General features: G+C 39.8%; 1 protein-coding gene across 1 annotated transcript; it reads right to left on the bottom strand.

Moving 5' to 3' along the window:
• Positions 1 to 109: 109 nt before the first annotated feature.
• LOC309857984 (uncharacterized protein) lies at positions 110 to 27,872 on the bottom strand (the record flags this gene model as incomplete). Its single annotated transcript, XM_082750673.1, has 7 exons — positions 110 to 147; positions 12,578 to 12,645; positions 14,718 to 14,855; positions 16,571 to 16,677; positions 19,247 to 19,420; positions 19,572 to 19,686; positions 27,634 to 27,872. The coding sequence occupies 7 exons, from the start codon at positions 27,870 to 27,872 to the stop codon at positions 110 to 112; spliced, it is 879 nt and encodes a 292-aa protein (XP_082606799.1).
• Between the last annotated feature and the right edge of the window lie 126 nt (positions 27,873 to 27,998).

Genomic DNA, 27,998 nt, shown 5'->3' with positions numbered 1-27,998 from the left:
AAGCACATAATATAGTGCCTAGCACACAGTAGAACTCTCAACAAATGCTTTTCTCTGCATTCCCTTGTTAACACAGAATTTGTTAAAAAAAAAAAAATCCACAAAAATCCTACCTGGTTATAAAGTCTTCTTCAGAAGACTTATTCTCTGTAAAGAAAAAAGCAAAATACATTTAAATCAACAACAGAGAAATACAGAATATTCAAAGTCTAAGACTGATGTTGTGTTAAAAAGTATTCTTCAGGACCATACCTGGCAACCACACTGGAGTGAATATTAATTATACTATTGGTAGGCAGTTAACTCGCTAAGAAATCTTACTTTCTCCTCTACATTTACCAAATGGAAGAAAAGAATGCTATTTATCAGAATTTGATACCTACAAGTGGATGTTTATAATGACCACAATTTTAACCAAACCCTTGAGACTGACAGAAAATGGTGTCATTAGCAGAATCATCATCATAGACTGACAATGTCAGGATTCTTCTGAATTCTTCAGGACTTTCACTATGAGACGCAGTTAAAAGAGACTATACTTATTTCGCTATAACACAACAGAACTTCTCCAGACCTCCAGCAGGGGCTGTTAAGTTTGGGGTGAAACACCTCATCACAAAGTTTGGTCTACAGCCACTCTACTTTGCAGCATGGCAAAACATAGCAAACAGACTCTCTCTGGCCTTATTTCCAATTGCAAGGTAAGTATGAATGCTTTTAGTGATTTTAATGATTCTGGTTCTCTTGAGATGACCTATTTTTATTGCTGGAGAGTCTATCTGGATCCACCTCTTAGACCAGAATGGTACCAGTGATTTGGCTAGGTAGCAGGATATGATGTCATTGTTCTCAATATTCCCCACTATGTGACAAACGTCTGTAGAAATCACACTTTTTCAGTCTGTAAGGCATATGTCATTAGATCCTACACTGATGAACATAACAAAGGACAAAGATTATCTTGAATCACTATATTCAATTACCTCGGAATTTTAATTTTTAAAAAATTCAAGAAGATATCCACTGTATGATTGCAACTATATGACATTCTGGTAAAAGTAAAACTTTTTAAGTTAGGAGTTAAGGGTTGTAGCAAGGGGAACAGGCACAGCACAGAGAAATTTTAAGGCAGTGAAACTATTCTATGTGATACCACATGATAGATACATGTCATCACACATTTGTTAAAACCCATAGAATGTACAACACCAAGAATGAACCCTGATGTAAATTATGGATGTGGACAGTAAAGATGAGCTAATATAAATAAAACAATGTACCACTGTGGTTCAGGATGTTAGCAACAAGGAAGGCTACACGTGTAGAGGAACATGCGGTAAATGGAAACTCTCTGTACTTTCTGCTATATTGCGCAATGAACTTGAAAATGCTGTAAAAAATGAGGCCTATTTACTGTGAAGGAAAAAAACAAAAGGTATCCATTGAGACTGCTAAGTGTTGGTACAAACCAGGTGATTTATCTAGTACTTATTACTTGATTTCCTTCTGGGAACCAGAATTTTGATATATGCTAGGGAGAAGATGCCTACATGATTATCACTTAAAGAAAAATTCAGGCACTGAGTATCTATAAGATTCTTGTATTGGCAGACAACATCTCACACGAGTTGTCATGATTTGATGCTGGAAAAATTAAGTACACCCATAGGCAGAGGATTCTTAGAAGCCTGCACTTGGCTTCCTCTAGACTTCACTCCAGGCACCTTTTCTCTGCTGATTTTGCTTTGTATCATTTCACCATAATAATCCACAGACATGCGTACAAATATGCTGAGACGTGCGAGTTCCTCCAGTGAATAACCAAACCTGGGTGTCATTTTGGGGGCCTCTAATACCGATGCATTATATGCAATTTTTATGATTAAGGTTGATGTTTTAAGACACGATTACAGTTAGAAGGTTATTTCACAGAACACCTTTCCTTGAATCTGTTTTTCTTAGTATTTGCCTGGGAGACTGCTGTATTTCTATATCCATTTGAATAAAGGCATAAAAGGAATGGATGAAATAATGTCAGAAAATAATGTGAAACAAGTAACAATCGTATTTTAATTGGGGGAAAAAAAAAGAGAATTCTGATGGTTACCAATATGTCCTACAGTATAAAAGTTCCTATAAAAAAACTAAAAGGTCACATAAATTTTCTGCAACTTAATAGGGCTTAATTCACTTCTATTGTAGTTATGAATCGATAAGGTAACTGGGATAATTATAGAAAAATATATAACTATCATACACAGTATAATAACACACTATTGGTTATAGAGATTTTTGTTTCCACTCGTTTTCTTAATTTCTTAAGAATTAGAAACAGTTCACCTATTAAAGGCAGTTGTTGACAAACTGCTCAAAAACTCAGAAATACTACAGTCAAAATGTAGGATGAGTTATCCACTCCAGCCTGAAAATAGTGGATTTGATCATTAGAGATCAACAGAACTCATTTGGGGGAAAACAAAGTGAGTTATCTTATATACATAGGTGGTTAAAAACTTGTCAATCTAATCGGCCACATATTCTTGTTAAGGCACAGTTTACCAAATTCTGAAAAAATACAAAAGCATGTCACATTAAAATTTCCGATAATCCGGAAAATGCTTTCAATCTTGGCTAAATATCATCACTAACTCTGTCACTGTGGTACAGCTACAAAGAAATTTACCATAAGAAACAACAAAATATGAAATACATTTTAGATGGGGTAGCCTGTTACCTTTGAAGGAAATAAACATATGGTAGAAATGTGTTCCAATAGTGATAGATTCCAAGACAGTATTCCTTAGTGCTTTCTTTACAGATGAAATTCTTTGGGACTTCATCAAAATCAAAAGCTTCTGCACAGCAAAGGAAACAGTCAAAAAAACAAAGAGGCAACCCATGGAATGGGAGAAGATATTTGAAAATGACAGTACAGAAAAAAGGTTGATATCCAGGATCTATAATGAACTCCTCAAACTCAACAAACACAAAACAGACAATCATATCAAAAAATGGGCAGAAGATATGAACAGAGACTTCTCCAATGAAGACATACAAATGGCTATCAGATACATGAAAAAATGCTCATCATCACTAGTCATCAGGGAGATTCAAATTAAAACCACATTGAGATATCACCTTACACCAGTTAGAATGGCCAAAATTAACAAGACAGGAAACAACATGTGTTGGAGGGGATGTGGAGAAAGGGAAACCCTCTTCCACTGTTGGTGGGAATGCAAGTTGGTGCAGCCTCTTTGGATAACAGTGTGGAGATTCCTCAAGAAATTAAAAATAGAACTTCCCTATGACCCTGCAATTGCACTACTGGGTATTTATCCCAAAGATACAGATGTCGTGAAAAGAAGAGCCATCTGTACCCCAATGTTTACAGCAGCAATGGCCACCACGGTCGCCAAACTGTGGAAAGAACCAAGATGCCCTTCAACGGACGAATGGATAAGGAAGATGTGCTTCACATACACTATGGAGTATTATGCCTCCATCAGAAAGGATGAATACCCAACTTTTGTAGCAACATGGCCGGGACTGGAAGAGATTCTGCTGAGTGAAATAAGTCAAGCAGAGAGAGTCAATTATCATAGGGTTTTACTTATTTGTGGAGCATAACAAATAGCATGGAGGACATGGGGAGTTAGAGAGGAGAAGGGAGTTGGGGGAAATTGGAAGGGGAGATGAACAATGAGAGACTATGGACTCTAAAAAACAATCTGAGGGGTTTGAAGTGGCGGGGGGTAGAGGTTGGGGTACCAGGTAGTGGGTATTATAGAGGGCACAGATTGCATGGAGCACTGGGTGTGGTGCTAAAATAATGAATACTGTTTTTCTGAAAATAAATAAAAAATAAATTTTAAAAAATGATCAGTAAAAGTAGAGATATCAGAAGAAGGCAAATGAAAGAGGATGGAGAGAGACAGCACTAACAAAAATAGTCCAGTACTGACATTTTTTACTGACACAGAATCCCTGGCAAATGAGAACTAGTATAGTCAGCATATCACCTTATATTTCCTCCTTGATATTATACTAATTTTCTGCAATAAAATACTTAGAAGGGGTCAGTTTCTCCCAAACTGCTGGTCTGTGTAAAATATTTCTGATCAAAATTTAAAATTGTCAAAATACAGCTGCATCGTGATTCCATTTCAAAGATAGGGCCTGACAGTGACTTCCTGCCTATTGCTTCCAGATTGTGGCCCTAGTATTAATCCAGGAGAATGTACCAGGGACTTGAAGAAAAGCTCAAGTACCTCTAAACAAAAAAAGTAAGAAAGACAACACTTTTCCTCACACTTGACCCCTAGGTTTTGACAATTATGGGAAAATGTTGGCCACTCTACTCACCAGGCTAGACCATTTCCCCTTGACCCTGTCCAGGTAGATACTGCAGTTAGAAAAAGTTAGGGAAGACCTTACTTGATGTGTTATTTTTCCATATTTGGACACAGAATGTACCAGTCACATAAATAATAGACCTTACAACTCAAAAATGGTTCCTTTACCATTTTTGGTAAGGACTTTTAAAAGTTAAATCCAACTTTTTTTAGTGATTTTATTTGATACAATTAATACTCCATGAAATTTTTTTTCAAATTTTTCAACAACATTTCCTCTAATTTCTTATCCTAAGTTTCCCCAGCCACTTCTCAGTCTTCTCTACCAAGTCTTACACCTCCATCCACTCTTTATATATTGGTATTCCCAGGCTTTGTTCACTGGCCTTCGTCTATTTCTATATGTTTTCCATCATGGACAAGCTCAATCTTTGTCCGAGCTATGACTTTGCCTAATAATTCTAATCAGTTTATTTCAAATAAGCACCTCCAAACTTGATGTTCTATATCCAGCTAGAAACTCCTAGTATTCAATTATCCAATTACTAAAAATATACTACATGGATATTCCATCAAATTCAACATATACAGAAAATACCTGGTCTTCCCTATTCCCACTGCACTCCGATAAAGTCCTACTCATTCTTCATGGCCAGTTTAAATGTTAGTGTACAACCTGGAAATGTATGACTCTTCTAAGATTTCTTCTTCCCCCTCCCCTTTTTTAAGATTTTATTTATTTATTTGACAGAGAGACACAGAGAGAGAGGGAACACAAGCAGGGGGAGTGGGAGAGTGAGAAGCAGGCTTCCCATGGAGCAGGGACCCCAATGTGGGGTTTTATCCCAGGACCTTGGGATCATGACCTGAGCTGAAGGCGGCTACTAAATAACTGAGCCACCCAGGCATTCCCCTCTCTCCTCTTTCTACATTCAATAATCATGAAACTGTATTAACTATACTTCTTTTCTCTCATTGCTTTATATTTCCCCTGCCACTGCCCTACACAAACATGAGCTCCTAACTGATGACTTCCAGAAGAAAAAAAAAAAGCCACCAACTAATGTTATTTCTTAAATGAATAAAAAGTTTTTAAGCAAAACAAATGAGAAAGGGGGCACCTAGGTGACTCAGCTAAGCATCTACCTTCACCTCAAGTCATGGTCTCAGGGTCCTGGGATCAAGCCCCATACCAGGCTCCCTGCTCAATGGGGAGTCTGCTTCTCCCTCTCCTTCTGCCCCTCTGCCCCACTTGTGCTCTCTCTCAAATAAATAAAATCTTTTGAAAAGTTTTAAATTTTTAAAAAATCAGAAAGATAAGGCCTAGAAAAAGAACAACATTGTAAATTGAATAAATTGAGCCTCCTGATGTTTTCAGTATAGAGGAGAGAACATTTCATAATGGACTGATACTAGACTAAGGAAATATAAGCGTCCTTTATCTTCCAGTATCTCTACATGGTTTTTTTCCAATCTATCCTCCACATGAGGGGTGACCAAACTATGGCCACAGGCCAAGTCAGACCAGTCACGTGCCTGTGCCCCCATAAAACTTTATTTACAGTACCAGATGGTTGGCTCTTCTATTCACCTATGTATTGCTATGGCTGCTTTCACACTATAGTGGTATTTGTAGTTGAAAAACCACAGGGCCTAAAATATTCACTGTCTGGCCCTTTAGAGAAAAAGCTTGGTGATCACTATTTTGTGCCACAACCAGAAGGCCCTAATTCAAATCTAATCTTGTTACCCTTCTGCTTCACATTCTCCAGTGAGTCTCTGCATCAAGTACTGCTGGCTCCCTCCCCAATAACCGTGCCATAGTCTTCATTCTTGCTGGAAAACCACAACTTTATTTGGATATTTATTGTCCCAAACACGAAGAAGGTGGCCTTACCCCAGCTTCAAAAGGAAAAAGGATTATTCTAAGCTAATCACAGTACCTGGTTTACCAGTGGCTGGTTTAGGAACAAGCATGTGATATAACCAAGCTTATGAGATGTTAGAGGAAAGTTGCTGCAAGCCTCTGAGTTTTCTTCCTATTTAAAAGAAACATATAGGGGTGCCTGGGTGGCTCAGTTGTTAAGCGTCAGCCTTCGGCTCAGGTCATGATTCAAGGGTCCTGGGATCCAGCCCCACATCAGGCTCTCTGCTCAGCAAGAGGCCTGCTCTCCCTCTGCCGCTTCCCCCTGCTTGTATTCCCTCTCTGTCTGTCTCTCTGTGTCAAATAAATAAACAAAATCTTTAAAAAAAAAAAAAAGAAAAGAAACATATAAAGAAAAACAGTCCTTCCAGTCAATGGATATTGTCATATGAGAATATGCCTCTAACTGTTGCTAATTAGCCAATCAGGAAACGGCATAGACAACTGGGATCCTGGAGACATCACTGATCCATCAAACCAATTCTGGTTCCTACTGTTTTAGTCCCTGTTTTGTTTGGTTTGCTTTTTTTAGATATATTTATTTGAGAGAGAGTGAACGCATACTAGAGAGAGTGCACAAATGGGAGAATGGCAGAGGAAGAGAATCGTCAAGTAGACTCCATGCTGAGCTTGGGGCTTGATCTCATGACCCATGAGACTGTGACCTGAGCTGAAACTAAGAGTCAATGCATAATGACTAAGCCACCCAGGTGGGCCCATTTTAGTCACTATTATAAGTCACCTGTTAATTTGCAGCTAAAAGCATTTGACCTGATAAATTTCCCAAGGTCTACAGGGTAAAATCTACACCTTTCCATGGTACTGAAAAACTTTCATTAGCTTGCCTTAGCTAAGTATTCACTCATTCCAACCATTCCCATAGCACACTTTCTGCACCAGCAAAACTGAACTGCTCCTAAGTGCTCCGAAGTTCACTCATACATCTGAGCGTCCGCACTGCTGTTCCCTCTGCAAAACATGTAATCTCGATGGACGTTCCTCCTGCCAAACATGGTTCTTCTGCTTATTTACCTGGCAAACTTACTACTCAGTCTGCATACTATCGACTTACATATTAAATACCAATAAAAACATAACAATGAGAATTATAAACATTAGGGGACTCTGGCCCATACTAAGCATGGAATAAACTAAATAATAAAAATAAAATAGTGAAAATAGAGTAAATAATAAAAATGACAATGATAATAACAAACTTCTGGAGGGCAAGGATTGTGTTTTTTGAATGTTTGTATTCTACATCAGAGTAACAGTAGCTAAAAGACACTTGATAGTTATTTGCTAAGTGAACAAATGAAAATGAGTAAATTGCAAAACCAAACCAACCAACAGCTTTCTTTGATAAAAGTCTACTAAATTAAATGTATCTTCATACATTTCAGATTGTACAATGCACTAGGTGCCACATCTAGGAAGCAATGGTAGCATTTTTGTTTTTGTGAACCATTTTTGTGCATTTATTATAATCTGTTGAGCCTCAGTTGCCCCATTTGAATTTTTATTATAATAATCTCTTTACTAATGGCAACAGAGTATCGTGTTCTAACAAAATTACACTATCCTGGGGTGCCTGGGTGGCTCAGTGGGTTAAAGCCTCTGCCTTCGGCTCGGGTGATGATCCCAGGGCCCTGGGATCGAGCCCTGCTTTGGGCTCTCTGCTCAGCAGGGAGTCTGTTTCCCTTCCTCCCTCTGCCTGCCTCTCTGCCTACCTGTGATTTCTCTCTGTCAAATAAATAAATAAAATCTTTTTTTAAATTACACTATCATGACAATTATGCAACAAACAGAAGAAAACATTGCTCTAATAAAGTCAACATATCTCATTCTCTTTTACTAATGAGAAATTAGTAAATAGTTGTTAATGGTGAGATCTTGTTGATACAACAATATGTAAAACAACCTATGCTTCTCAAGGCATTTCTTTTCTGATTTCTGTACCATAGACGGTCACCTTTAAAGAAAAAAAAAAAAAAAACAGTCTCACTGGTATTGCTGCATACTAGCTAAGTTTTCCAGTTCGTATTTTTTGCCATTTCTTTACGGTACCAGGAATGTATTGTAGAGTTCCCAGTTTTAAGGATAGCTCCTTTTTTAATGAAACAAATCAGTATGTAATAATATTTACTAAATGTAAACCACTTGTAAAACTTAAAAGATCCATTTTCATAACAAGTTCAATTTGTTTTAATATGCTTAAAGAGGACATATAAAACATACTAACTTAAAAATCTTTCTCTTATTTACACAAAGATATAAGGGATTTTAGGGGTCATGATTATAATAATTTCTTTTCAGACAATAATGCCTTATATTTTAAATTCCCTACAATTAAAATCCTTTTTTGTTATTGTTCACACTGAGGCACTTTTATTTTTTAATTATGTTCAGTAGCCAGCATATACTACATCGTAAGTTTCGGATGTAGTGTTCAATGATTAATTAGCTGCGTATAACACCGAGTGCTCATCACAACACGTGCCCTCCTTAATACTCATCACCCAGTTCCCCCATACCCCAAGCCCCTCCCTTTCATATCCCTCAGTTTATTTCCTGGAGTCCGGTCTCTCTCATGGATTTGTTCCTATTGTTCATGACAGTATTTAAATTCTTAAATAATTCTGAATACTGGACTATAAAGAAAGATACTAATGCCCTTCAAGGGATGAATGGATAAGGAAGATGTGGTCCATATACACTATGGAGTATTATGCCTCCATCAGAAAGGAAGAATACCCAACTTTTGTAGCAACATGGACGGTACTGGAAGAGATTATGCTGAGTGAAATAAGTCAAGCAGAGTCAGTCAATTATCTCATGGTTTCACTTATTTGTGGAGCATAACAAATAGCATGGAGGACATGGGGAGATAGAGAGGAGAAGGGAGTTGGGGGAAATTGGAAGGGGAGGTGAACCACGAGAGAATATGGAATCTGAAAAACAATCTGAGGGTTTTGAAGGGGCGGGGGGTGGGAGGTCGGGGTACCAGGTGGTGGATATTATAGAGGGCACGGATTGCATGGAGCACTAGGTGTGGTGCAAAAATAATGAATACTGTTATGCTGAAAATAAATAAAAAGTAAATTTAAAAAAGAGAGAGAGAGAGAGAGAGGCTTTTTCCCACTGTGTATTTGTTCCTCCTTTGTTGAAGATTATTTGCCCATATAGTTGAGGGTCCATATCTGGTTTCTCTACTCTGTTCCACTGGTCTATGTGTCTGTTTTTATGTCAGTACCATGCTGTCTTCGTGATCACAGCTTTGTAGTAAAGCTTGAAATCAGGTAATGTGATGCAGCCAGTTTTGTTTTTCTTTTTCAACATTTCTTTAGCAATTTGGGGTCTCTTCTGATTCCATACAAATTTTAGGATTATTTCCTTCAGGACTTTGAAATATACTGGTGGAATTTTAATCGGAATGTCTTTCTAATTGCTCGAGGCAGTATAGACATTTTAACAATGTTTATTCTTCTGATCCAAGAGCATGGAATGGTCTTCCATCTTTTTATGTCTTCTTTGAGTTCTTTCATGAGTGTTCTGCAGTTCCTTGAGTAGAGACCCTTTACCTCTTTGGTTAGGTTTATTCCCAGGTATCTTATGGTTCTTGGTGCTATAGTAAATGGAATTGATTCTCTAATTTCCCTTTCTGTGTTTTCATTATTAGTGTATAAGAAAGCCACTGATTTCTGTACACTGACTTTGTATCCTGCCACATTACTGAATTGCTGTATGAGTTCTAGTAGTTTGGGGATGGAGTCTTTTGGGTTTTCCATATAAAGTATCATGTCATCTGCGAAGAGAGAGAGTTTGACTTCTTCATTGCCAATGTGGATACCTTTTATTTCTCTTTGTCTGATTGCTGTTGCTAAGAACTTCTAATACTATGTTGAACAAGAGTGGTAAGAGTGGGCCTTCTTGTCGTGTTCCTGATCTCAATGGGAAGGCTATGAGCTTTTATTTTATTTTATTGAGCTTTTATTCAATTTTTATATTATTGAGCTCTTATTCAATTTTACTGAGGATGATATTTGCTGTGGGTTTTCCATAGATAGGTTTTATGAAGTTGAGGAATGTTCCCTCTCTCCCTATACTTTGAAGCGTCTTAATCAGGAATGAATGCTGGATTTTGTCAAATGCTTTTTCCTGCATCAATTGCAAGGACCATGTGGTTCTTTTTTCTCTCTTCTATTATTGATTTGCTCTATCACATTGATTGATTTGCGAATGTTGAACCATCCTTGCAACCCAGGGATGAATCCCACCTGGTCATGGTGGATAATCTTTTTAATGTGCTGTTGGATCCTATTTGCTAGGATCTTGTTGAGAATCTTAGCACCCATAATCATCAGTGATATTGGTCTGAAATTCTCCTTTTTAGTGGGCTCTTTGCCAGCTTTGGGGATCAGGATAATGCTGGCTTAAAGACAGTCTCTTCAATAAATGGTGCTGGGAGGGATGCCTGGGTGGCTCAGTTGGTTAAGCAGCTGCCTTCGACTCAGGTCATGATCCCAGCATTGTGTGACCGAGTCCCACATCGGGCTTCATGCTCAAAAGGGAGCCTGCTTCTCCCTCTGCCTCTGCCTGCCATTCTGTCTGCCTGTGCTTGCTCCCTCTCCCTCTCTCTCTCTCTCTGATAAATAAATTAAAATCTTTTAAAAAATAAAAAATAAAATAAATGGTGCTGGGAAAATTGGACAGCTATATGTAGAAGAATGAAACTCAACCATTCTCTTACATCATACACAAAGATAACCTCGAAGTGGATAAAAGACCTCAACATGAGACAGGAGTCCATCAGAATCCTAGAGGAGAACATAGGCAGTAACCTCTTCAACACTGGCCACAGCAACTTCTTTTAAGATATGTCTCCAAAGGCAAAGGAAACAAAAGTGCAAATGAAATTTTGGGACCTCATCAAAATCAAAAGCTTCTGCACAGCAAAGAAAACAGTCAACAAAACAGAGAGGCAGCCCACGGAATGGGAGAAGATATTTGCATACGACAGTACCCAGGATCTATAAAGAACTTCTCAAACTCAACACACACAAAACAGATAACCATATCAAAAACTGGGCAGAAGACATGAAAAGACACTTCTCCAATGAAGACATACAGATGACTATCAGACACATGAAAAAGTGTTCATCATCACTAGCCATCAGGGATAATTTAATTAAAACCACATTGAGATACCACCTTACACCAGTTAGACTGGCCAAAATTAGCAAGATAAGAAACAACGTGTGTTGGAGAGCATGTGGAGGAAGGGGAACCTTCTTCCACTGTTGGTGGGAATGCAAGTTGGTGCAGCCATTTTGCAGAACAGTGTGGAGTTTCCTTAAGAAATTAAAAATAGAGCTTCCCTATGACCCTGCAATTGCACTACTGGGTATTTACCCCAAAGATACACATGTAGTGAAAAGAAGGACCATCTGTACCCCAATGTTCATAGCAGAAATGGCCACGGTCGCCAAACTGTGGAAAGAACCAAGATGCCCTTCAATGGATGAATGGATAAAGAAGATGTGGTCCATATTCACTAGGGAGTATTGTGCCTCCATCAGAAAGGATGAATACCCACCTTTTGTAGCAACATGGATGGGACTAGAAGAGATTATGCCAAGTGAAATCGGTCAAGCAGAGAGAGTCAGTTATCATATGGTTTCACTTATTTGTGGAGCATAACAAATAACATGGAAGACATGGGGAGATGGAGAGGAGAAGGGAGTTGAGGGAAATTGGAGGGGGACATGTACCATGAGAGACTATGGACTCTGAAAAACAATCTGAGGATTTTGAAGGTGCAGGGGGTGGGAGGTTGGGGGGATCCAGGTGGTGGGTATTATGGAAGACACGTATTGCATGGAGCACGGGGTGGGGTGCTTACACAATGAATTCTGTTACACTGAAAAGAAATTTAAAAAATAATTGAAAGATATTAAGAAAGGGAAAAAAAATAGGGGCCCCTGGGTGGCTCAGTTGGATAAGCATCTGCCTTCAGCTCAGGTCAAGATCCCTGGACCCTGGGATTGAGCTCCACATTGGGCTCAGTGAGAAATCAGCTTCTCCCTGTCCCTCTGCCTGTGCTCTCTCACTTTCTCTGTGTCAAATAAGTAAAATCAAGAGGTGGGGGAGAGAAAGAGAAAGAAAGCAAGAAAGTGAACTTAACAATTTACACTTACGGTTTTGGGTTTTTTTCCCACTATTCTTTCATTATCAAAACTTTTTTACTCTGACTTCTTCTATGTGACCACCAAAAGTACTTCACTCTGAAAAGTCTTACCTGGATTGTTATTTTGCGAAAAATTTTTAAGTCTTTCTTCTGTATGTTTGGCAATTATTTGGTGATTGCTACATATAAGAAGGGTGATAAACAATGTTACTATTTTAATACTGATATGAAAAACATTTACCAAATATATCAAATTCATAAGTGTATTTGAAATAATATCAGAGCTAATATAAAAACTTAAATTACCCTATATACTTCAAAGTAAGGTGAACTAGTCATGAAGTAGTAATTTAGCAATTAGTAGTGTTAGCTTGCCATAATGGAACGTGTTTTTAATTCAGTGGTCCTAACTCTATAATCACAGCTATTTGCTCTTGGAGGAGCCACTTCACTCTGTCTCCAAGTCTTCCTCTATAAAACAGGCATCTTACTGCCTTATTTCACAATGTTGTTAAGAGGACTTAATGAAATATTAAAACATGGCCTCACGGGAAAGGTGATGCCCACCACTCTGGGAAGGTCAGTATGACACCTTTCATCACCTCATAAGAAAAGGCGCTCTGCAGGATTTAAATCAGGCTTGAGATACAGGCCTAGTAACAAAGGGGAAGGGAAAGCCCAGGCTCTTCCTGTAGCATTATTTGAACCTCTTTAACAGCTTAGAAGAGCCCCAACTATCATCTGCTAGCAGGATAGACAAGCAAAATCCTCGAGCTGTACTTCATTATGAAAGTCTGCACTAACATATGGGCTTCATGTAAGGCTTTTGAGTGTGAAGGGAAGGGTGTGTATGATTAAAGCCAGGGGGCCTGGCGGCCAGAACAGGGTGTGGTGCCTTGGAATAGCAGCTGAGCATATAAGCATATGTCATAAACTAAAAAATGTTGTAACTTTGAAGTCTCATTGTGGGTCACCATGAAGACTGGAGAATGTGGATCAGCAAGGGCTTCCTGGGAGCAAAGGTTAATCATAACCAGACTACAGGGGGGAAAAATTGCCTTCTAGAGAACAGGTCTGTATAAGAAGTTATTTGCAGGGGTGCCAGGGTGGCTCAGTCCTTTAAGTGTCTGCCTTCAGCTCCGTCATGATCTCGGGGTCCTGAAATTGAGCCCAAATCTGGCTCCCTACTCAAACCCTCCCCCTGCTCATGCTCATGTTCTTGCTCTCTCTCTCTCTTTCAAAAAATTAATTCTTTTTTTTCATTCTTTCTTTTTTTTAAGATATTTATTTATTTGAGAGAGAGAATGAGAGAGGGAGAGAGAGAACATGAGAGAGGGGAGGGTCAGAAGGAGAAGACTCCCCTCTGAGCAGGGAGCCCACCTGTGGGACTCAATCCTGGGACCTCAGGATCATGACATGAGCCAAAGACAGTCGCTTAACCAACTGAGTCACCAAGGCACCACACAGCAATATTGCAGCAATAGAATCAAAGGAAACAAGGGAATGATAAGAATTTCCTTTTTTTCCTTCCAAATGACTTGAGAAAGAGGGTGGTCTCTTTGGTCTTAGGGAACTCCTTAGGTTCTTGGAAAATTCAAAGGGGAAAGAATAGGAGATAACCGTCAAGGGAAAGGATAGGATTTTCTACTAAACTGAGCATCTCAGGACCCAAGTAACTAGTGGGGTGGGGGGTGATGATGGGGCACCTAGGTGGCTCACTTGGCACTTGGTTAAGCATCTGCATTCAGCTCGGGTCACAGTCTTGGGGTCCTGGGATTGAGCCCCACATCAGGCTCCCTGCTCAGCAGGGAATCTGCTTATTCCTCTGTCCCTACTCTGCCCCTCTCTGAAATAATTATAAATGAAATCTACAAAGAAAGGAAAGGAGGAGAGGGAGGGAGGAGAGGGAGGAAGGGAGGGAGGCAGGAAGGAATAAACACACAGATGTAACATTCTTTGTACCCCATGCATAACAGTTATCCTTGGAATGAAACAGATACAGTTACGATCCCTAAATATAAAGGTCTCGATAGTCCTGAGATAAAAAAAAAAAAAAAATCCTGCACTCATTTCTAATGCTGACTAGTCTAGCCTTTGTCTTGGTTTCTGGCAAGTGACATGGGCTAACTCACTGCAGCCCCAAAATTGCCGGAATCAAACTACAAACTCTCATCTGTTACATAAGAACTAAGAGTTCAATTATTTTAAACTTCACTTTAGTAATAACTGACATTTTAATGTAAACACTTACCCATCAGATCCACTAAAAAGAGCATAGTCTCCTGCCGTCCATCCACGTTCATCTCGAGAAGAGGTATTAACACCTTGCTGAAGAAGAAGCCTGACTATATCTGGAGATTTAGAAGGTGCAGCAAACATGAGGGCTGTTCTAAAATAACAGAGACATAACTTCACCCTTAGGAACTTAGGGTTATCTAAACAGCAAATTTCATATACGTTACCAGGTTAATATCTTTCCTGTCAGTACAGAATTGACCATTAACAACTTCAAGTGTTTATTTTTGTAAATTACCTCCATGGCTAAAAATAAAAGACAAAAAAGAAGCCTCTTGTCCCACCTGGGTATGATAGTAGAAGTTGCTAGTTTAAAGTCATTTTATGAACAAGAAACTATGCTGAGATCACTTAACTAAATGAGTGAAGATTTTAAAAAAGAATTCCCCATTTTTTTCCTTAAGCTGATTCAGTGTACTTCCAAGCCTTCTAGAGGACAGGTCTGTATAAAAAGTTATTTGCAGGGGTTCCTGGGTGGCTCAGTTGGTTAAGCCTCTGCCTTCAGCTCAGGTCATGATCTTAGGGTCCTGGGATCGAGCCCCACATTGGTCTCTCCGCTCAGTGTGGAGCCTGCTTTCCCTCCCTCTCTGCCTGCCTCTCTGGCTACTTGTGATCTCTGTCAAATAAATAAATAAAATCTTTTTTAAAACAGTTATTTGCAGGGGTGTTTGGGTGGCTCAGTCATTTAAATGTCTGCCTTCAGCTCAGTCATGAACTTGGGGTCCTAGAAGTGAGGTTCCCTGCTCTAACCCCTTTCCCTGCTCATGCTCGCTCCCTCTCTCTCTCAAAATAAATAAATAAATAAATAAATAAAATCTTTAAAAATAAAAAAATAAAACAACAAAAAATCTACTTGCAGGCTTAAAATAACAGCATTCATACTAACAATAATAAAAGAGTCATAGTTGCAGTTAATGGTACTAAAATAAGCATGGTTAGGCACTAAATTAAATACTATATATATAAGATATTATTTACACACAACAACCCTTGAAGGATATATTATCCTCCTTTTCATATCAGAGAACGTATCTGATGATGATAAGTAATGTTTCCAGAGTCACATACCCAGCAAGTAGGAAAGGAATTAAGCCTAGTCTTGTGTCTATCTAAAGTCCATCTCTTTTCTCTTTATCATAAACCTATGATTTGTCCTCACAAAAAGAAAAATCTATTCAATTAAAGTTATATTTCATCCTTCTACCCTTACCAATGGAAACTATATATATATATACATATACATATATACATATATATATGATCCCTTTTCATGATATATCATGAAAAAGGATGATAAGCCCACCCTATCTGGTAATAGTAATTAATAATCACTTAGGGATCATCTAACATCAGTATTCTTTACAAAAAAATTTAAAGCAAGGAGTCATCCAAAAGATAAAACAACTCCTATTTATGTTTAATATGCATCTTTTAAGGAAAATGTATATAAAGTAGAAGTTTCTAAAAAATACTATAAAAGGGTTAAGAAGTTTAATACTGTGTCATAGAATAAAAGGAGTCCACACTTTATAATAAAACTAATATGAAACCCTTTTAGCTAACATAAAGTCATATGGCAGAAAAAAAAAAAGACTGCAGATCACATCAGTCAATAATATGAAAGAATATAAATTTTGTGTATACTGTTCTTCATGTTGCCCCATCAGAATAATTGCTTTCTGCCTAACTGATGACATGTCGACATTTTTCACTATGTAATTATAAATTATCCTCTTCTTATTAAGTTAATCTTTCTGACTTATTACCACCCTAGAACAATATAAGTTTAAAAAAAAACAACTACTGTACCTTTTAAACTTATCAACCACATGTACATCTGCTTTTTCTCTAATTAACAATTCCACCATTTTGTGGTTGTTTTCATTTACAGCAAGTAAAAATGGTGTGAATTCGACCTGTAAAAGTGTAAAAACAATTTATAATTTACAAAATTACATATTTCCATACTGAATTTTAAAACCTATAAAGGATCCTCTAACCTTAAACACATACATAAGTACTCTCAACCCCCCACCTTCCCCAGCCCTCAGTCTTCCCCACCCCCTCACACCGCCCCTACCCTCCCCCCCGCCCCCACCCCCACCCCTCTCTTTCACCAGCTGCTCCTTCTCTTGGCAATAGCCCTCCTCAGGGGACCTGGGCAGCTCAATCTGAGGGTCTGCCTTCAGCTCAGGTCCTGAGCCCAGGGTTCTGGGATCCAGCCTCACGTCAGGCTCCCTGCTCAGTGGGGAGTCAGCTTCTCCTTCTCCCTCTTCCCCACCCCTCTGCTCACATCTCTCTCCCATTCTCACTCTCTCAAATAAATAAATATTTTTGAAAAAATAAAATAAATTAAATTAAGTTAAATAGCCCTCCTCCACCTCTTCAACAGATTAACTGTAGTCATTCTCCAAATCTTACTTCAAACATTGACCGGTTCCAAGAATCTCGGCTTCTATCACAGCATTTACCACTGTATACTCCACTTATTTTATTGTACCCATCGAAACCAAGAGCTTCTTGAGGGAAAGGACTATATTTTATCTCTGTATCTCCAAACTCTAAAACATAGCTGTAAAAGCTGAAAGTATTTTTACTGAGTTAACAGCCTAAAGGATTATCTCCGGAGTAGTGTTTCTTAAATTATATTCCAAAGAACATATACTTCCTGGAAGGTGAGGATTGTGCCTCAATAGAAAGATTCAATGATCCGTGAGGATTGTGCCTCAATAGAAAGATTCAATGATCCTCGATGTTTGAGAAATATTACAGAACTGCACATTATCTCTAGCGCAAAAGAAATCAGTTTAAATTTGCTTATCCCCATTTTACAATACTTTCATGGCAAACATTAACATTTCAGAATTAGAGTTTCAGGGATACAGTGTTGAGAGCTTTCCAGTAAAGGTGAAGCTTTTCTCCAGGTTATACCAACATGCTTGATTCTCTTCTATCAATGGTATCAGGATCCCAGATGTCAACATAAAGCACTCTTGCTCCAAATGGGTCACTAAGGAGATGGACTCTGAATTAAAAGAGCAGCTGTGGGGCATCTGGGTGGATCAGTCAGTTAAGTGTCTGCCTTTGGCTCAGGTCCTGTTCTTGGGGTCTTGGGATCCAGCCCTGCATCAGGCTCCCCTACTTTTCCCTCTCCCTATGCCCTTCCTCCCTACTCATGTGTGCACTCTCACGTTCTCTCTCAAATACATAAGATCTTTCTTTTTAAAAAAGTTCATTAAAGTGAAATCTTAAAACTTCAAATAACTGACTTGACAGTTTACAGCACTGTTAGCCAAAGCCGGCCTCTTTCAAAACTTGAAGAAAACCAACACTTGGGTCAACAAAAACTTAAGAACTATAATCAATTGTAGATAATTGCTGCATTTAAGAATGAAAGTGTATCAAAGACTAGTATTAATATCAACTGAATCATAGAAACATAGATCACTTCCCTATCCCTATAACTAGATCATGGTCTTAGAGCAGAATAAGGCATATTCCATGTAAAATTACTCAGAATTACTACTTGGGTTAGCAGTCAAGAAAGAAAAATTCTTGCTATGTGAAGAACATGCTTCTCTCCTTATAAGTCTGCGTATGTGCTTTCTTCCTGCTTTCTTTATTTACAGTCCCTAAAAAAATGTATTTCCAATCTTAGACAATTAAGTTATTTAAAAATATTTTCATTCAGGGAATGCTCGAGCTTCTACGTATGAAAAATTGACCCTATCTATGTCAACCAACAGTGCTTCCTTAAGGGCAATGGTAGGAGGTAAGGCATGTCAAAGAAATAACAAATGGAAGAGTGAGTGTGGTCCCCCTCAACTCCCCATGCACAGCTACTACCCCCTGAGGACCTACACAATGCTGAGCAGGAACTACTCTGTGAAATGGGAGACCCCAGTGTGGGACATGGCAGGCAGAGTGGCTATGAGCACAAGTAGATGCCCCTGGAGGATGTCAGGACCCGATCCCCGTGCTCTCATCTTCAGAACCTTGGGGCCTGCAGTGCCCGGGGCCTGCAACCTGCTGCTTTCTCCTCCCACTCAAACTCACCCAAGTTACCCCACTGGGTCATGGTCTCCCACCCCTTCCCAAGAGCACCCGTTTCCTAAGCCCCTGCACAGCACCCAGCCTCCATCATCACCTCACTCCCCTCAGGCCTTCAAGCCTTTGTGGGCTCTGAGCCCACCATCCACTCCCAAACACTAATGGGAAGATTCTCCTCCTGGGGTGGAAGGGCGGCTGGGAAACAGAACTCTACCCTTTCCGTGGGCTTCATCGTTCTCTAGTCCTCCCTGCCCTGGCTTTGGAGTTGTTTCCCTGGTACAGGACTTGATGTATAGAATTCAGTATTTATTATTTATTACATATAGGAATAAATACATAAATAAATGTTTTGTAGCTAAAATATATATGTGTGTGTGTGTGTGTGTGTGTGTGTGTTTTAAAATTTTGAATACTTTATAAATAATGTTGACGTACCTTGTTTCTTGCTTCAATATTTGCATGGTATAAAATCAGCTTCTCTACTATTGATGTGTTCTCACCAGCAACAGCATAGTGGAGGGCAGTATTGCCAAACTTATCCGTAAGATCTGGATTAGCCCCATGTTCTAAAAGAGTAGTTACACATGCCTCTTCCTGGTATTGTACAGCCTGTCAGTAGTATCCCAAGAAACAGAGTGTAAATTCTGGGAATTTAAAGCAAGCATGCTACAACCAATTAGTTACATTTAATTGCAATAAATTTTCATTCTAAGTAATTAAATCAAATCCACCTCAGGCAGACACAGCTGCTACCACACACCTTCATTAGAGGAGTCCTATAGTCTCCATCATAGAGGTCAAGCTTGCATTTCCTCTCTACAAGAAAATCTACCATGTCGGCATGGCCGATGGTACAGGCCAGATGGAGAGGTGTCCTATGAAAGTGAAAGAATGTTTTAGGAAATTATAGTGCACAATTTCAAAACATGCAATTAATTCATGTAATTGTAAACATTAAATAGCATCTTATTCCTTTGACTCAAAAACAAAGATTTCATTTTCTTTTGAAGAAAGTACAATAATTATTAGTGATCATTCACCATACTAATAAAAGAGCAGTCTATCTGACTAGGTAGAGCATGACCTCAGGATTCAGCTCAACCTACTTAATAGTTATGGCTCAGCCTTATCCTCAATTTCCTCATCAAATAATGGAGATAAAAACAGTTAGCTCATGTTCCTGCCTTGCTCAGTTTGAAGGTCATGTGACTCTTGATCTCAAGGATCATGAATTCAAGCCTCATGTTGGCTACAGAGATTACTAAAAACTAATAAAAATAAAGTAAAGAATAGGTATCTCATGAGACCTCGTCACCATGCTTAAATGAGGATCTATGCAAAGTTTGTTACATATTATTATTATGACTATTACTATTGATACTACTGTACAAATCCCATTAGGTAAAGTGATACAATCATGCCTACTTCTCAGATATGCTTTAAATATTCACAAGAATACTACATATCAATGATTCTAGGAGGCTCATTTTGTCACCTTTTAGTATCTCTGACATTGGAATGTGATTTATAATTCAAAATGTCTTACAACTATAATTGGCAGAATTTTTTAAGATTTCTTATTGGTATACAAAATGGTGGGGCATCACACAATCAATGTGCCTTACGTTAAATGTAATAATGTTATATACATACAACAGCTCTACTGCAGTTCTAGTCACATGGTTGGCATTTAAATAAATTTTAGTTCTTGAAAGCATTATAGGAAAAGAGGACTAAAATAATGAAGAATTCTTTTTAAGTAATTCTTCACTCTGATTTTCAAGAAACTTTAAGCCAAAGGAAGCTCAGGATTCAAATAAACAGGAACAGTTTTATTTTTGTACATTATGTATTTTATATATATTTTATATGAAATAATATATTTTATATATCTTATACATAAATATATCATGTTTATATATGATATATTTTCATATATATTATATGAAATAATGAAATTATTTTTTTCATTTTATTAGATTTATAGATCATATGAAAATCAAGAATTACCAATTATCAATATTAGTATTTAATACCATTATAAATAAATAAATAGCAGATCTTTCTTCACCACTTATGAATGATTCACCTTTTCCTACTAATATGAAATGTCACCATATTGGGGTGTTTGGCATTTTCTTCTCTACCCCATTCATTCATCTATCCTTTCAGCCATTAGTAACTGTGTAATTTGTGGAAATTTAAGATACATTTTGATATCTGGAAGGGTATATCTGTCTACTTATAAAAATTTAAGTTTTTATTTTAATTCCAGTTAACATGCAGTGTTATATTACTTTCAGGTGTACACTCTAGTGATTCCAAAAAATTTCTTAATGTCATCACAATGATAAAAGACAGCAGGAGTAACACAAAATTCTTAAAACCATGATGATTTTATTTGCATTATGGAATGTCGATAAATACAGGAAGAGTACACATTTTGAGAAATACGTCTTCCTAATCACAAACAGAACCATCTTCCCAATTCAAAATTTATTTCGACAGCCATTCAGTAAATAACATACATACAAAGTGGACACAGATAAAAATTATATATTGGATTTTATCGAAAGAATTTGTAGCCCAGAAGTTGATCTATTATGGGATTAGACTTTTTTTATAACATTATCGTATAAAAAGATGTCCATTAAATATAAAATACTGGAGGTGCCTGGGTGGCTCAGTCATTCAGCATCTGCCTTGGGTTCAGGTCCTGATCTCAGGGTCCTAAGATCAAGTCCCCCATCGGGCTTTCTGCTGGTGGTGGGGGGCTGCTTCCATCTCTCCCACTCCCTCTGCTGTATTCGCTCCCTCTGTGTCTCTGTCAATAATAAAATCTTAAAAAATAAAGTGAAATACTGTATATACTTCATTTCTTTTCTGTCACTATTGAAATGTGGTTCAGTCATATCAAAGCTGTCTCTCAACTGGCCTATATGGGGACTTATGAGTGGGTCAAAAGGCAGCTGAGGATTTTGTTTTGTAGCTCAGCCAGCCTGGGCGCTAGACCCCTTGCTGCCCAGCCTCAGGAGGGAAGACCGCCAAGTGCCCTCAGTGACAGGAGGGTATTTACCCCAAAGATACATATGTAGTGAAAAGAAGGGCCATCTGTACCCCAATGTTCATAGCAACAATGGCCACGGCTGCCAAACTGTGGAAAGAACCAAGATGCCCTTCAATGGATGAATGGATAAGGAAGATGTGGTCCATATACACTATGGAGTATGAGGCCTCCATCGGGCTCCTTGCTCCGCAGGGAGCCTGCTTCTCCCTCTGACTCTGCCTTCCACTCTGTCTGCCTGTGCTCGCTCTCACTCACTCTCTGACAAATAAATAAATAAAATCTTTAAAAAAAAAAAAAAAAGAAAAAGAAAGGATGAATACCTAACTTTTGTAGCAACATGGCCGGGACTGGAAGAGATTATGCTAAGTGAAATAAGTCAAGCTCAGAGAGTCAATTATCATATGGTTTCACTTATTTGTGGAGCATAACAAATATCATGGAGGACATGGGGAGATGGAGAGGAGAAGGGAGTTGGGGGAAATTGGAAGGGGAGTTGAACCATGAGACACTATGGACTCTAAAAAACAATCTGAGGGGTTTGAAGTGGCAGGGGGGTAGAGGTTGGGGTACCAGGTAGTGGGTGTTATAGAGGGCACAGATTGCATGGAGCACTGGGTGTGGTGCAAAAACAATAAATACTATTATGCTGAAAAGAAATAAAAAATAAATTTAAAAAATGATAACATTAAAAAAAAATTCCTGGTTCCTTACCTCTTTCTCTTTTCCCTCTTCCCATTCTAGTTCCTCCTGCATTTACTCCCTGGCATTTAGCACATCCATGAACTACATCCTGAAACATACGCCCTAATTTAGAAACCTGGAACTGCTTGCCTATAAGCTCCTTAAGTTTTCATGTCCTCAAATGAGTACCCTGATTTATCTGGCCTACTAAGTTCTTACCTAGTCTCCGAGAAAGAATTAACTTTCCTGTTTTAGTCTTAGCCCAATTCCCCTCATGGTCTAATTTAGGCCATTTTTGTAAATACTTTAAATCTTCTGAATAGTTCAGTTTTTCTGGTAGGGCTGGAGCCAGAAGTGTAACCAGCTCCTGCACTGTTTTTTTGGGGGTGCTTGCTTTGCAGGTTGATCTGCTAATTGGTTTCCTTTTGAAGTCAGATCAGTCCCCTTTTAGTGTCCTGGGCAGTGCATAACGGCCACCTCTTTTGAGTCCCAAATAGCTGGGAGGAGAGCCAGTACTACTTCTCTGTTTTTAATTCTTTTTCCTTCTGCTGTTAATAGGCTCCTTTCTTTATGAATAGCCCCATGTATATGGAGAGTAGCAAGGGCATACCTGCTGTCCATATAGATGTTGGCAGTTTTACCTTTGGCCATCAGCAGTACAATCAGCTCCGCTTTTTGCACCGATGTTCCATGTGGCAGGGCTGCTGTCCAGAGTTCCTGCTCAGGGGAAACCACCGCAGCCCCTGCATCCCTTTCTCCATTGACCATGTAACTACTCCCATCCATGAACAGAGTCACCTCTGCATCCAGAAGGTGAATGTCTCTGAGGGCCGGCCTTACTTCTGTGACTCGGGTTAGGACCTCCCCGCAGTCATGTAGGTGGTGAGCCAGCTCTACTGGCAGCAGCGTGGCTGGATTTAGCACCACTGGGGGCCGGAAGCTCACTCTTGTTTCGTTGAGGAGGAGGCCCTGATACCCTGTCACTCGGGTGTTCATCACTCATCGGTCTGGTGGATTCTGGAGGAGGCCTTTGGTAGTGTGGGTGGTGGTCAAGATGAGATTTTGACCCAAAGTCAATTTACTTGCATCCTTGACCAGGAGGGCCATGGCAGCAATTATGCAGAGGCAAGGGGGAACCCAGCTGCTACTGGATCTAGTTTCTTGCTAAGATATGATACTGGCCTTTGCCAAGCCTCCAGAGTCTGAGTCAAAACTCCTTTGGCCACCTCTGCTTTTTCATCCACATACAACTGGAAGGGCTTCTGGGATGGCCAATGCTGGGGCACTCAGTAAGGCTGTTTGTAATTCCCAAGATGCTCCTTCTGCCTCAGCCATCCACTCTGTCATAGTGAGCCCACATTTTGCCAGTTCATAGAGAGGTCAGGCAATCTCCGTAGACTGCAGTATCCACAGCCTACAGTAGCCCACCATCCCAAGAAACTCCCTCACTTGTTGGGACGTGGTGGGGCGGGGGTATTGGGTGATCACCTGTTTCCTGGACTCAGACAGTGAACGCACTAACTCATGGAGATCAAAGCCTAGATAAGTAGCATGGCTCTGACAGAGCTGTGCTTTCTTTGCTGACACCCAATACCCTTTTCCTGCAGAATCTGTAAGAGAGCTCCCATCCCCACGAACATGACTCATAGTCCTCAGTGGCTATTAGCAAGTTATCAACATACTGTAACAGAGTGACTCCCAGGTTAGAGGTTCTATACTCATGCAAATCCTCATGTAGGGCCTCTCTGAAGATAGTGGGTGAATTCTTGAACCCTTGGGGAAGTCCTGTCTAGGTGAGTTGGCCTTGAAATCCTTCCTGTGGATTGGGCCACTCAAAAGCAAAGAAGGGGCTGAGACTCCCTTGCTAAAGATATGCAGAAATATGCATCTTTGAGATCTAAGATGGTATAAACAGTTCTTTGGGGGCCCAGGAGGGAGAGGATGGCATAAGGATTAGGCCCCATTGTTTCCTGGAGGGTTTGGAGAAGGCTCCCTTCTCTTGTCTCCACTGGTTCTGAGACTGGCTCGTAAAGAAGGTATTCATCTACAGCTGCCACAGACATCTGCACAGTTGTACATTTATGTCTTTCTATGCCATTCACACCTTGTACCAAGACTTCCTCTTCAGATAGTTTTCCCATAGGTTTCAATTGATTTTCCCTCCACTTCAGTTTTTACCTGAGGTTTGGGGAGGGGCTCTGAACCACAGCCCCTTCAGTCTCTGGAGGACAGCATGGCCATCTTCCATTCGGGGCACTCCCTGGCCCAATGCCCTTTTTCCTTACAGTAAGCACACTGATCTGAATCTACGTCTTCCTGCCTGCCTTCTCTGTGCTTAGGCTTTTCCTTCCATTTACCATCCTCTACCTGCCAGATTGTAAGGCCAAAACCTTCCTCCTGTGCATCCCTGTTGTTAAACACCTTTTCTACTAGTCCCACTCACTCAGTCACATTCTTCCCTTCCAATCCTTCAATTTTCTGAAGTTTCCTCCCTATATCTGCAGCTGACTGACTGGCAAAAGCAAGATCATCTAAACAAGCTATCATGCAACTTCCCTGATGTTTACCTCAGGTTGTGTAGCTTAGGTAAACAAGCATTTAAAGACAATCACATGTAGAAGTTAACATCCATAAAGGTGTATTATTAAAACATAATTTTTCTCTCTAAAATAGCCCTCATTTCCAGAGATAACCAAATCAGGACTAATTTATTTGAAAAACAAGTCCAGTTTTAACAAACTTGGCCTAATTACTTACATAAGCTCTGCAAGAACAGTGAGTGATCATATAAATCTTTTAGAATCTGCTTTGCTGGAACTTCTCATAAGGAATCTCTAGGTTGAACTTATAGTAGCCTCTCCAGGCCAGAAGCCAAGCCACGTACTTGCCATCAGACATGCCTGCAATACCTCTCGATTTGGGCGAATTCCTCTTCCTGAGGTCCCCAAAGTATCCTGAGGTTCCTGCATCTGCCAGGAAGTTATATCCTTTACTCGCCTGGGGAGGCTGTTGGGAACTCTCTAAGCAAGGTATCAGGCCAACAGTACCAAAGGGCTTTCAGGCTCCAGGTTTTATAAAGTCCACCTTAGTTCCTTTAAGCTGTCTAGGCATAGCTGAATCTTTTCAAATATGACATTCCAGTCAAAGCCTTGGTAAAATAACCAGTGTTTCCAATGGTGTCTTGTTACAAGGAGAACCGATTCTTACTGAACTTGTGCAAATGACTGATTGCCATGGAAGAAAGAATACTTGCTGAGACCTTTCGGTTTCAGAGGGTTCAGATAGAGAGAAAGAGTTGAATACCTTGATTTGTTTACAAATGACTACTTTTACATCTCTGTAAGTTACAGATAACTTAAGAAAAAGTTTAACAAGCCTGGAAAAGCAAACACTACAGAACCAGTAATGTTTAAAATAAGACAAAACATCAAGAGATACAACATTACAATCTTTCAGTTCATCTAGTCCCATGTTACTAATTCTGGTTTAGTCTGAATGCAGCTTTTACTTCTGGCAATTCTTACCCATTTTAGTTCCAGGATTTTAACATATCAAAGACCTGTATTTGTCCTGAAAGTCTACCCATATGAATTTCCTTTAAGGCGGAAGTCATTTTACAAGAGAATTCTTAGAAGGCAAATTTATGAATCAGTTAAGTACAAAACATGTTCACCAGCAGATTTCAAAAGCACAAAACAGTTCCAGCAACCAACGCTCTAGCATTTTATCCCATTTGGTTAAGACCTAGATGTACAACAAATTTAATTCCATTTGTCATTCAAGCAAACCTTCATGTTTTCACAGTTTCAGGATACCAAAGACTTTGAGAGCTACTTTAACAATTACCCATTAAGACCCTGAGACAGACAATTAACCATCAGTTTAGTAACCTCTTTCTTAACATATTTCATGTTCCACCTGGGCCCACTCCACTTCAGATGCCATGCTCTCCTGCCAGCAAGGGGGAGGGGCTAGGCAGTCCACATCGGGCCATAGAAGACAGGAACTGCCCCAAAACAAAGAGAGTTTCAGCAGCTGCTTGGGAATATTCCTTAAAGTCTCTGTCTCGAGTTAGACTAACCACAGTCAGTTCCAGTTATACCCATTAAAAGTCAGAGTCCCCTCATTCTCTGCTTGCCCCATTTTTTCAAACACAGCAAACAACACAACAGACAACAACAACAACAACAAAAAAAAACAAGACAAAGACAACTGCAGGCCCAGTGGTCCTGCCACAGGTGGGGATTTTCTAGGGGGACTCGAAACCCCTGACAGCCTAGGGGGACTTGAACCCCCTGGCTGCCTAGGGGGACTCGAACACCTGGTGACAGCTTAGGGGGACTCAAACCCCCTGACTGCTTATAGGGACTTGAACCCCCTGGCGACCTACCAGTGGAGGGAAGGGGCATCCCCGCATCCACTCTAGCCCTGGGGAGCATGGCTGCTCCAGCTCCTTCCCGGTGGGCCATACCCTGGAGTTCCACAATCAGACAGACAGGATCCCGTGATCTTACATCCAGAGGCTTTTCCCAGAAATCCTGATACTGGCTCAGTGCTCATTGTTTTTTCCCGGACAATCCCGTAATCAAAGGAATGAGACTGATACAAAGCAAAGGTCAAGCAATGCTTTATTTCGCCCCAAGCATCGAGAATCAAACTGACCGCTCAGGGCTGTCTCTTGCAAAGAGATGAACCCTCCCAGCCTCACAGACTTTTCTAGAGGTCGTTTAGCCGGGCTATACACAGGTGGGCAATGAGATTGTGATACACAGAGAAAACTGCACAATCATGCTAGGTCTGCAACACACAGAGAAAACTGCCTGGGCTTTCTCTGTGTGGCCAATTGAATTTCAATTTACCCTAGTAAATATACGGATGGCCAACTGAATTTCAATTTACCCTAGTAGATATATGCGCATCCCACTGATTGGATGTCTTCACCTGGCCTGACATGCCCTTGTATCTATCTAGGCTTTGCAAGTAATTTCCTCAGGGAGGGGCGGGGTCAATCTAAGTTCACTACATAAACACAAAATGACTCCCTCTGGCTACGCAGGCCCTTAATGCCTATTACCTTTTCCTCTTGTCTCTTTTATTCACGTTCTTCCCACGCAGTAGCAACTGATCCATATTCCATATATCACCCAGGAGAGCAACTTTGTGGATCTTTTTGAGCTCTTTCCGGCGGATGTTATACCGGGGCTGGGTCTCCGTGACTTCCTCCTTGTGAACCCAAGCCATCAAGTCATTCATCCCCTCGATGTCCGAGGATGAGCACACCTTCCCACTCTGAAAACAAAAAAACTTCTTCATTGCAAAGCCTAGAGGCTTTACCACCACTTCACCTTCCGCTTGGCTCTTCACCGCTTCTAGACACCAACACCAGTGCTAGAGATAAGCCGAACCCACCACGCAACAGTTCGGAATCTTGGAGCACCT

Source organism: Mustela nivalis, assembly GCF_964662115.1.
Source record: "Mustela nivalis genome assembly, contig: HAP1_SCAFFOLD_1653, whole genome shotgun sequence".
In the NCBI taxonomy this organism is placed as follows: Eukaryota; Metazoa; Chordata; class Mammalia; order Carnivora; family Mustelidae; genus Mustela; species Mustela nivalis.
The sequence above is the reverse complement of the archived record's forward strand: the minus strand, read 5'-3'. Positions and strand labels throughout refer to the sequence as shown.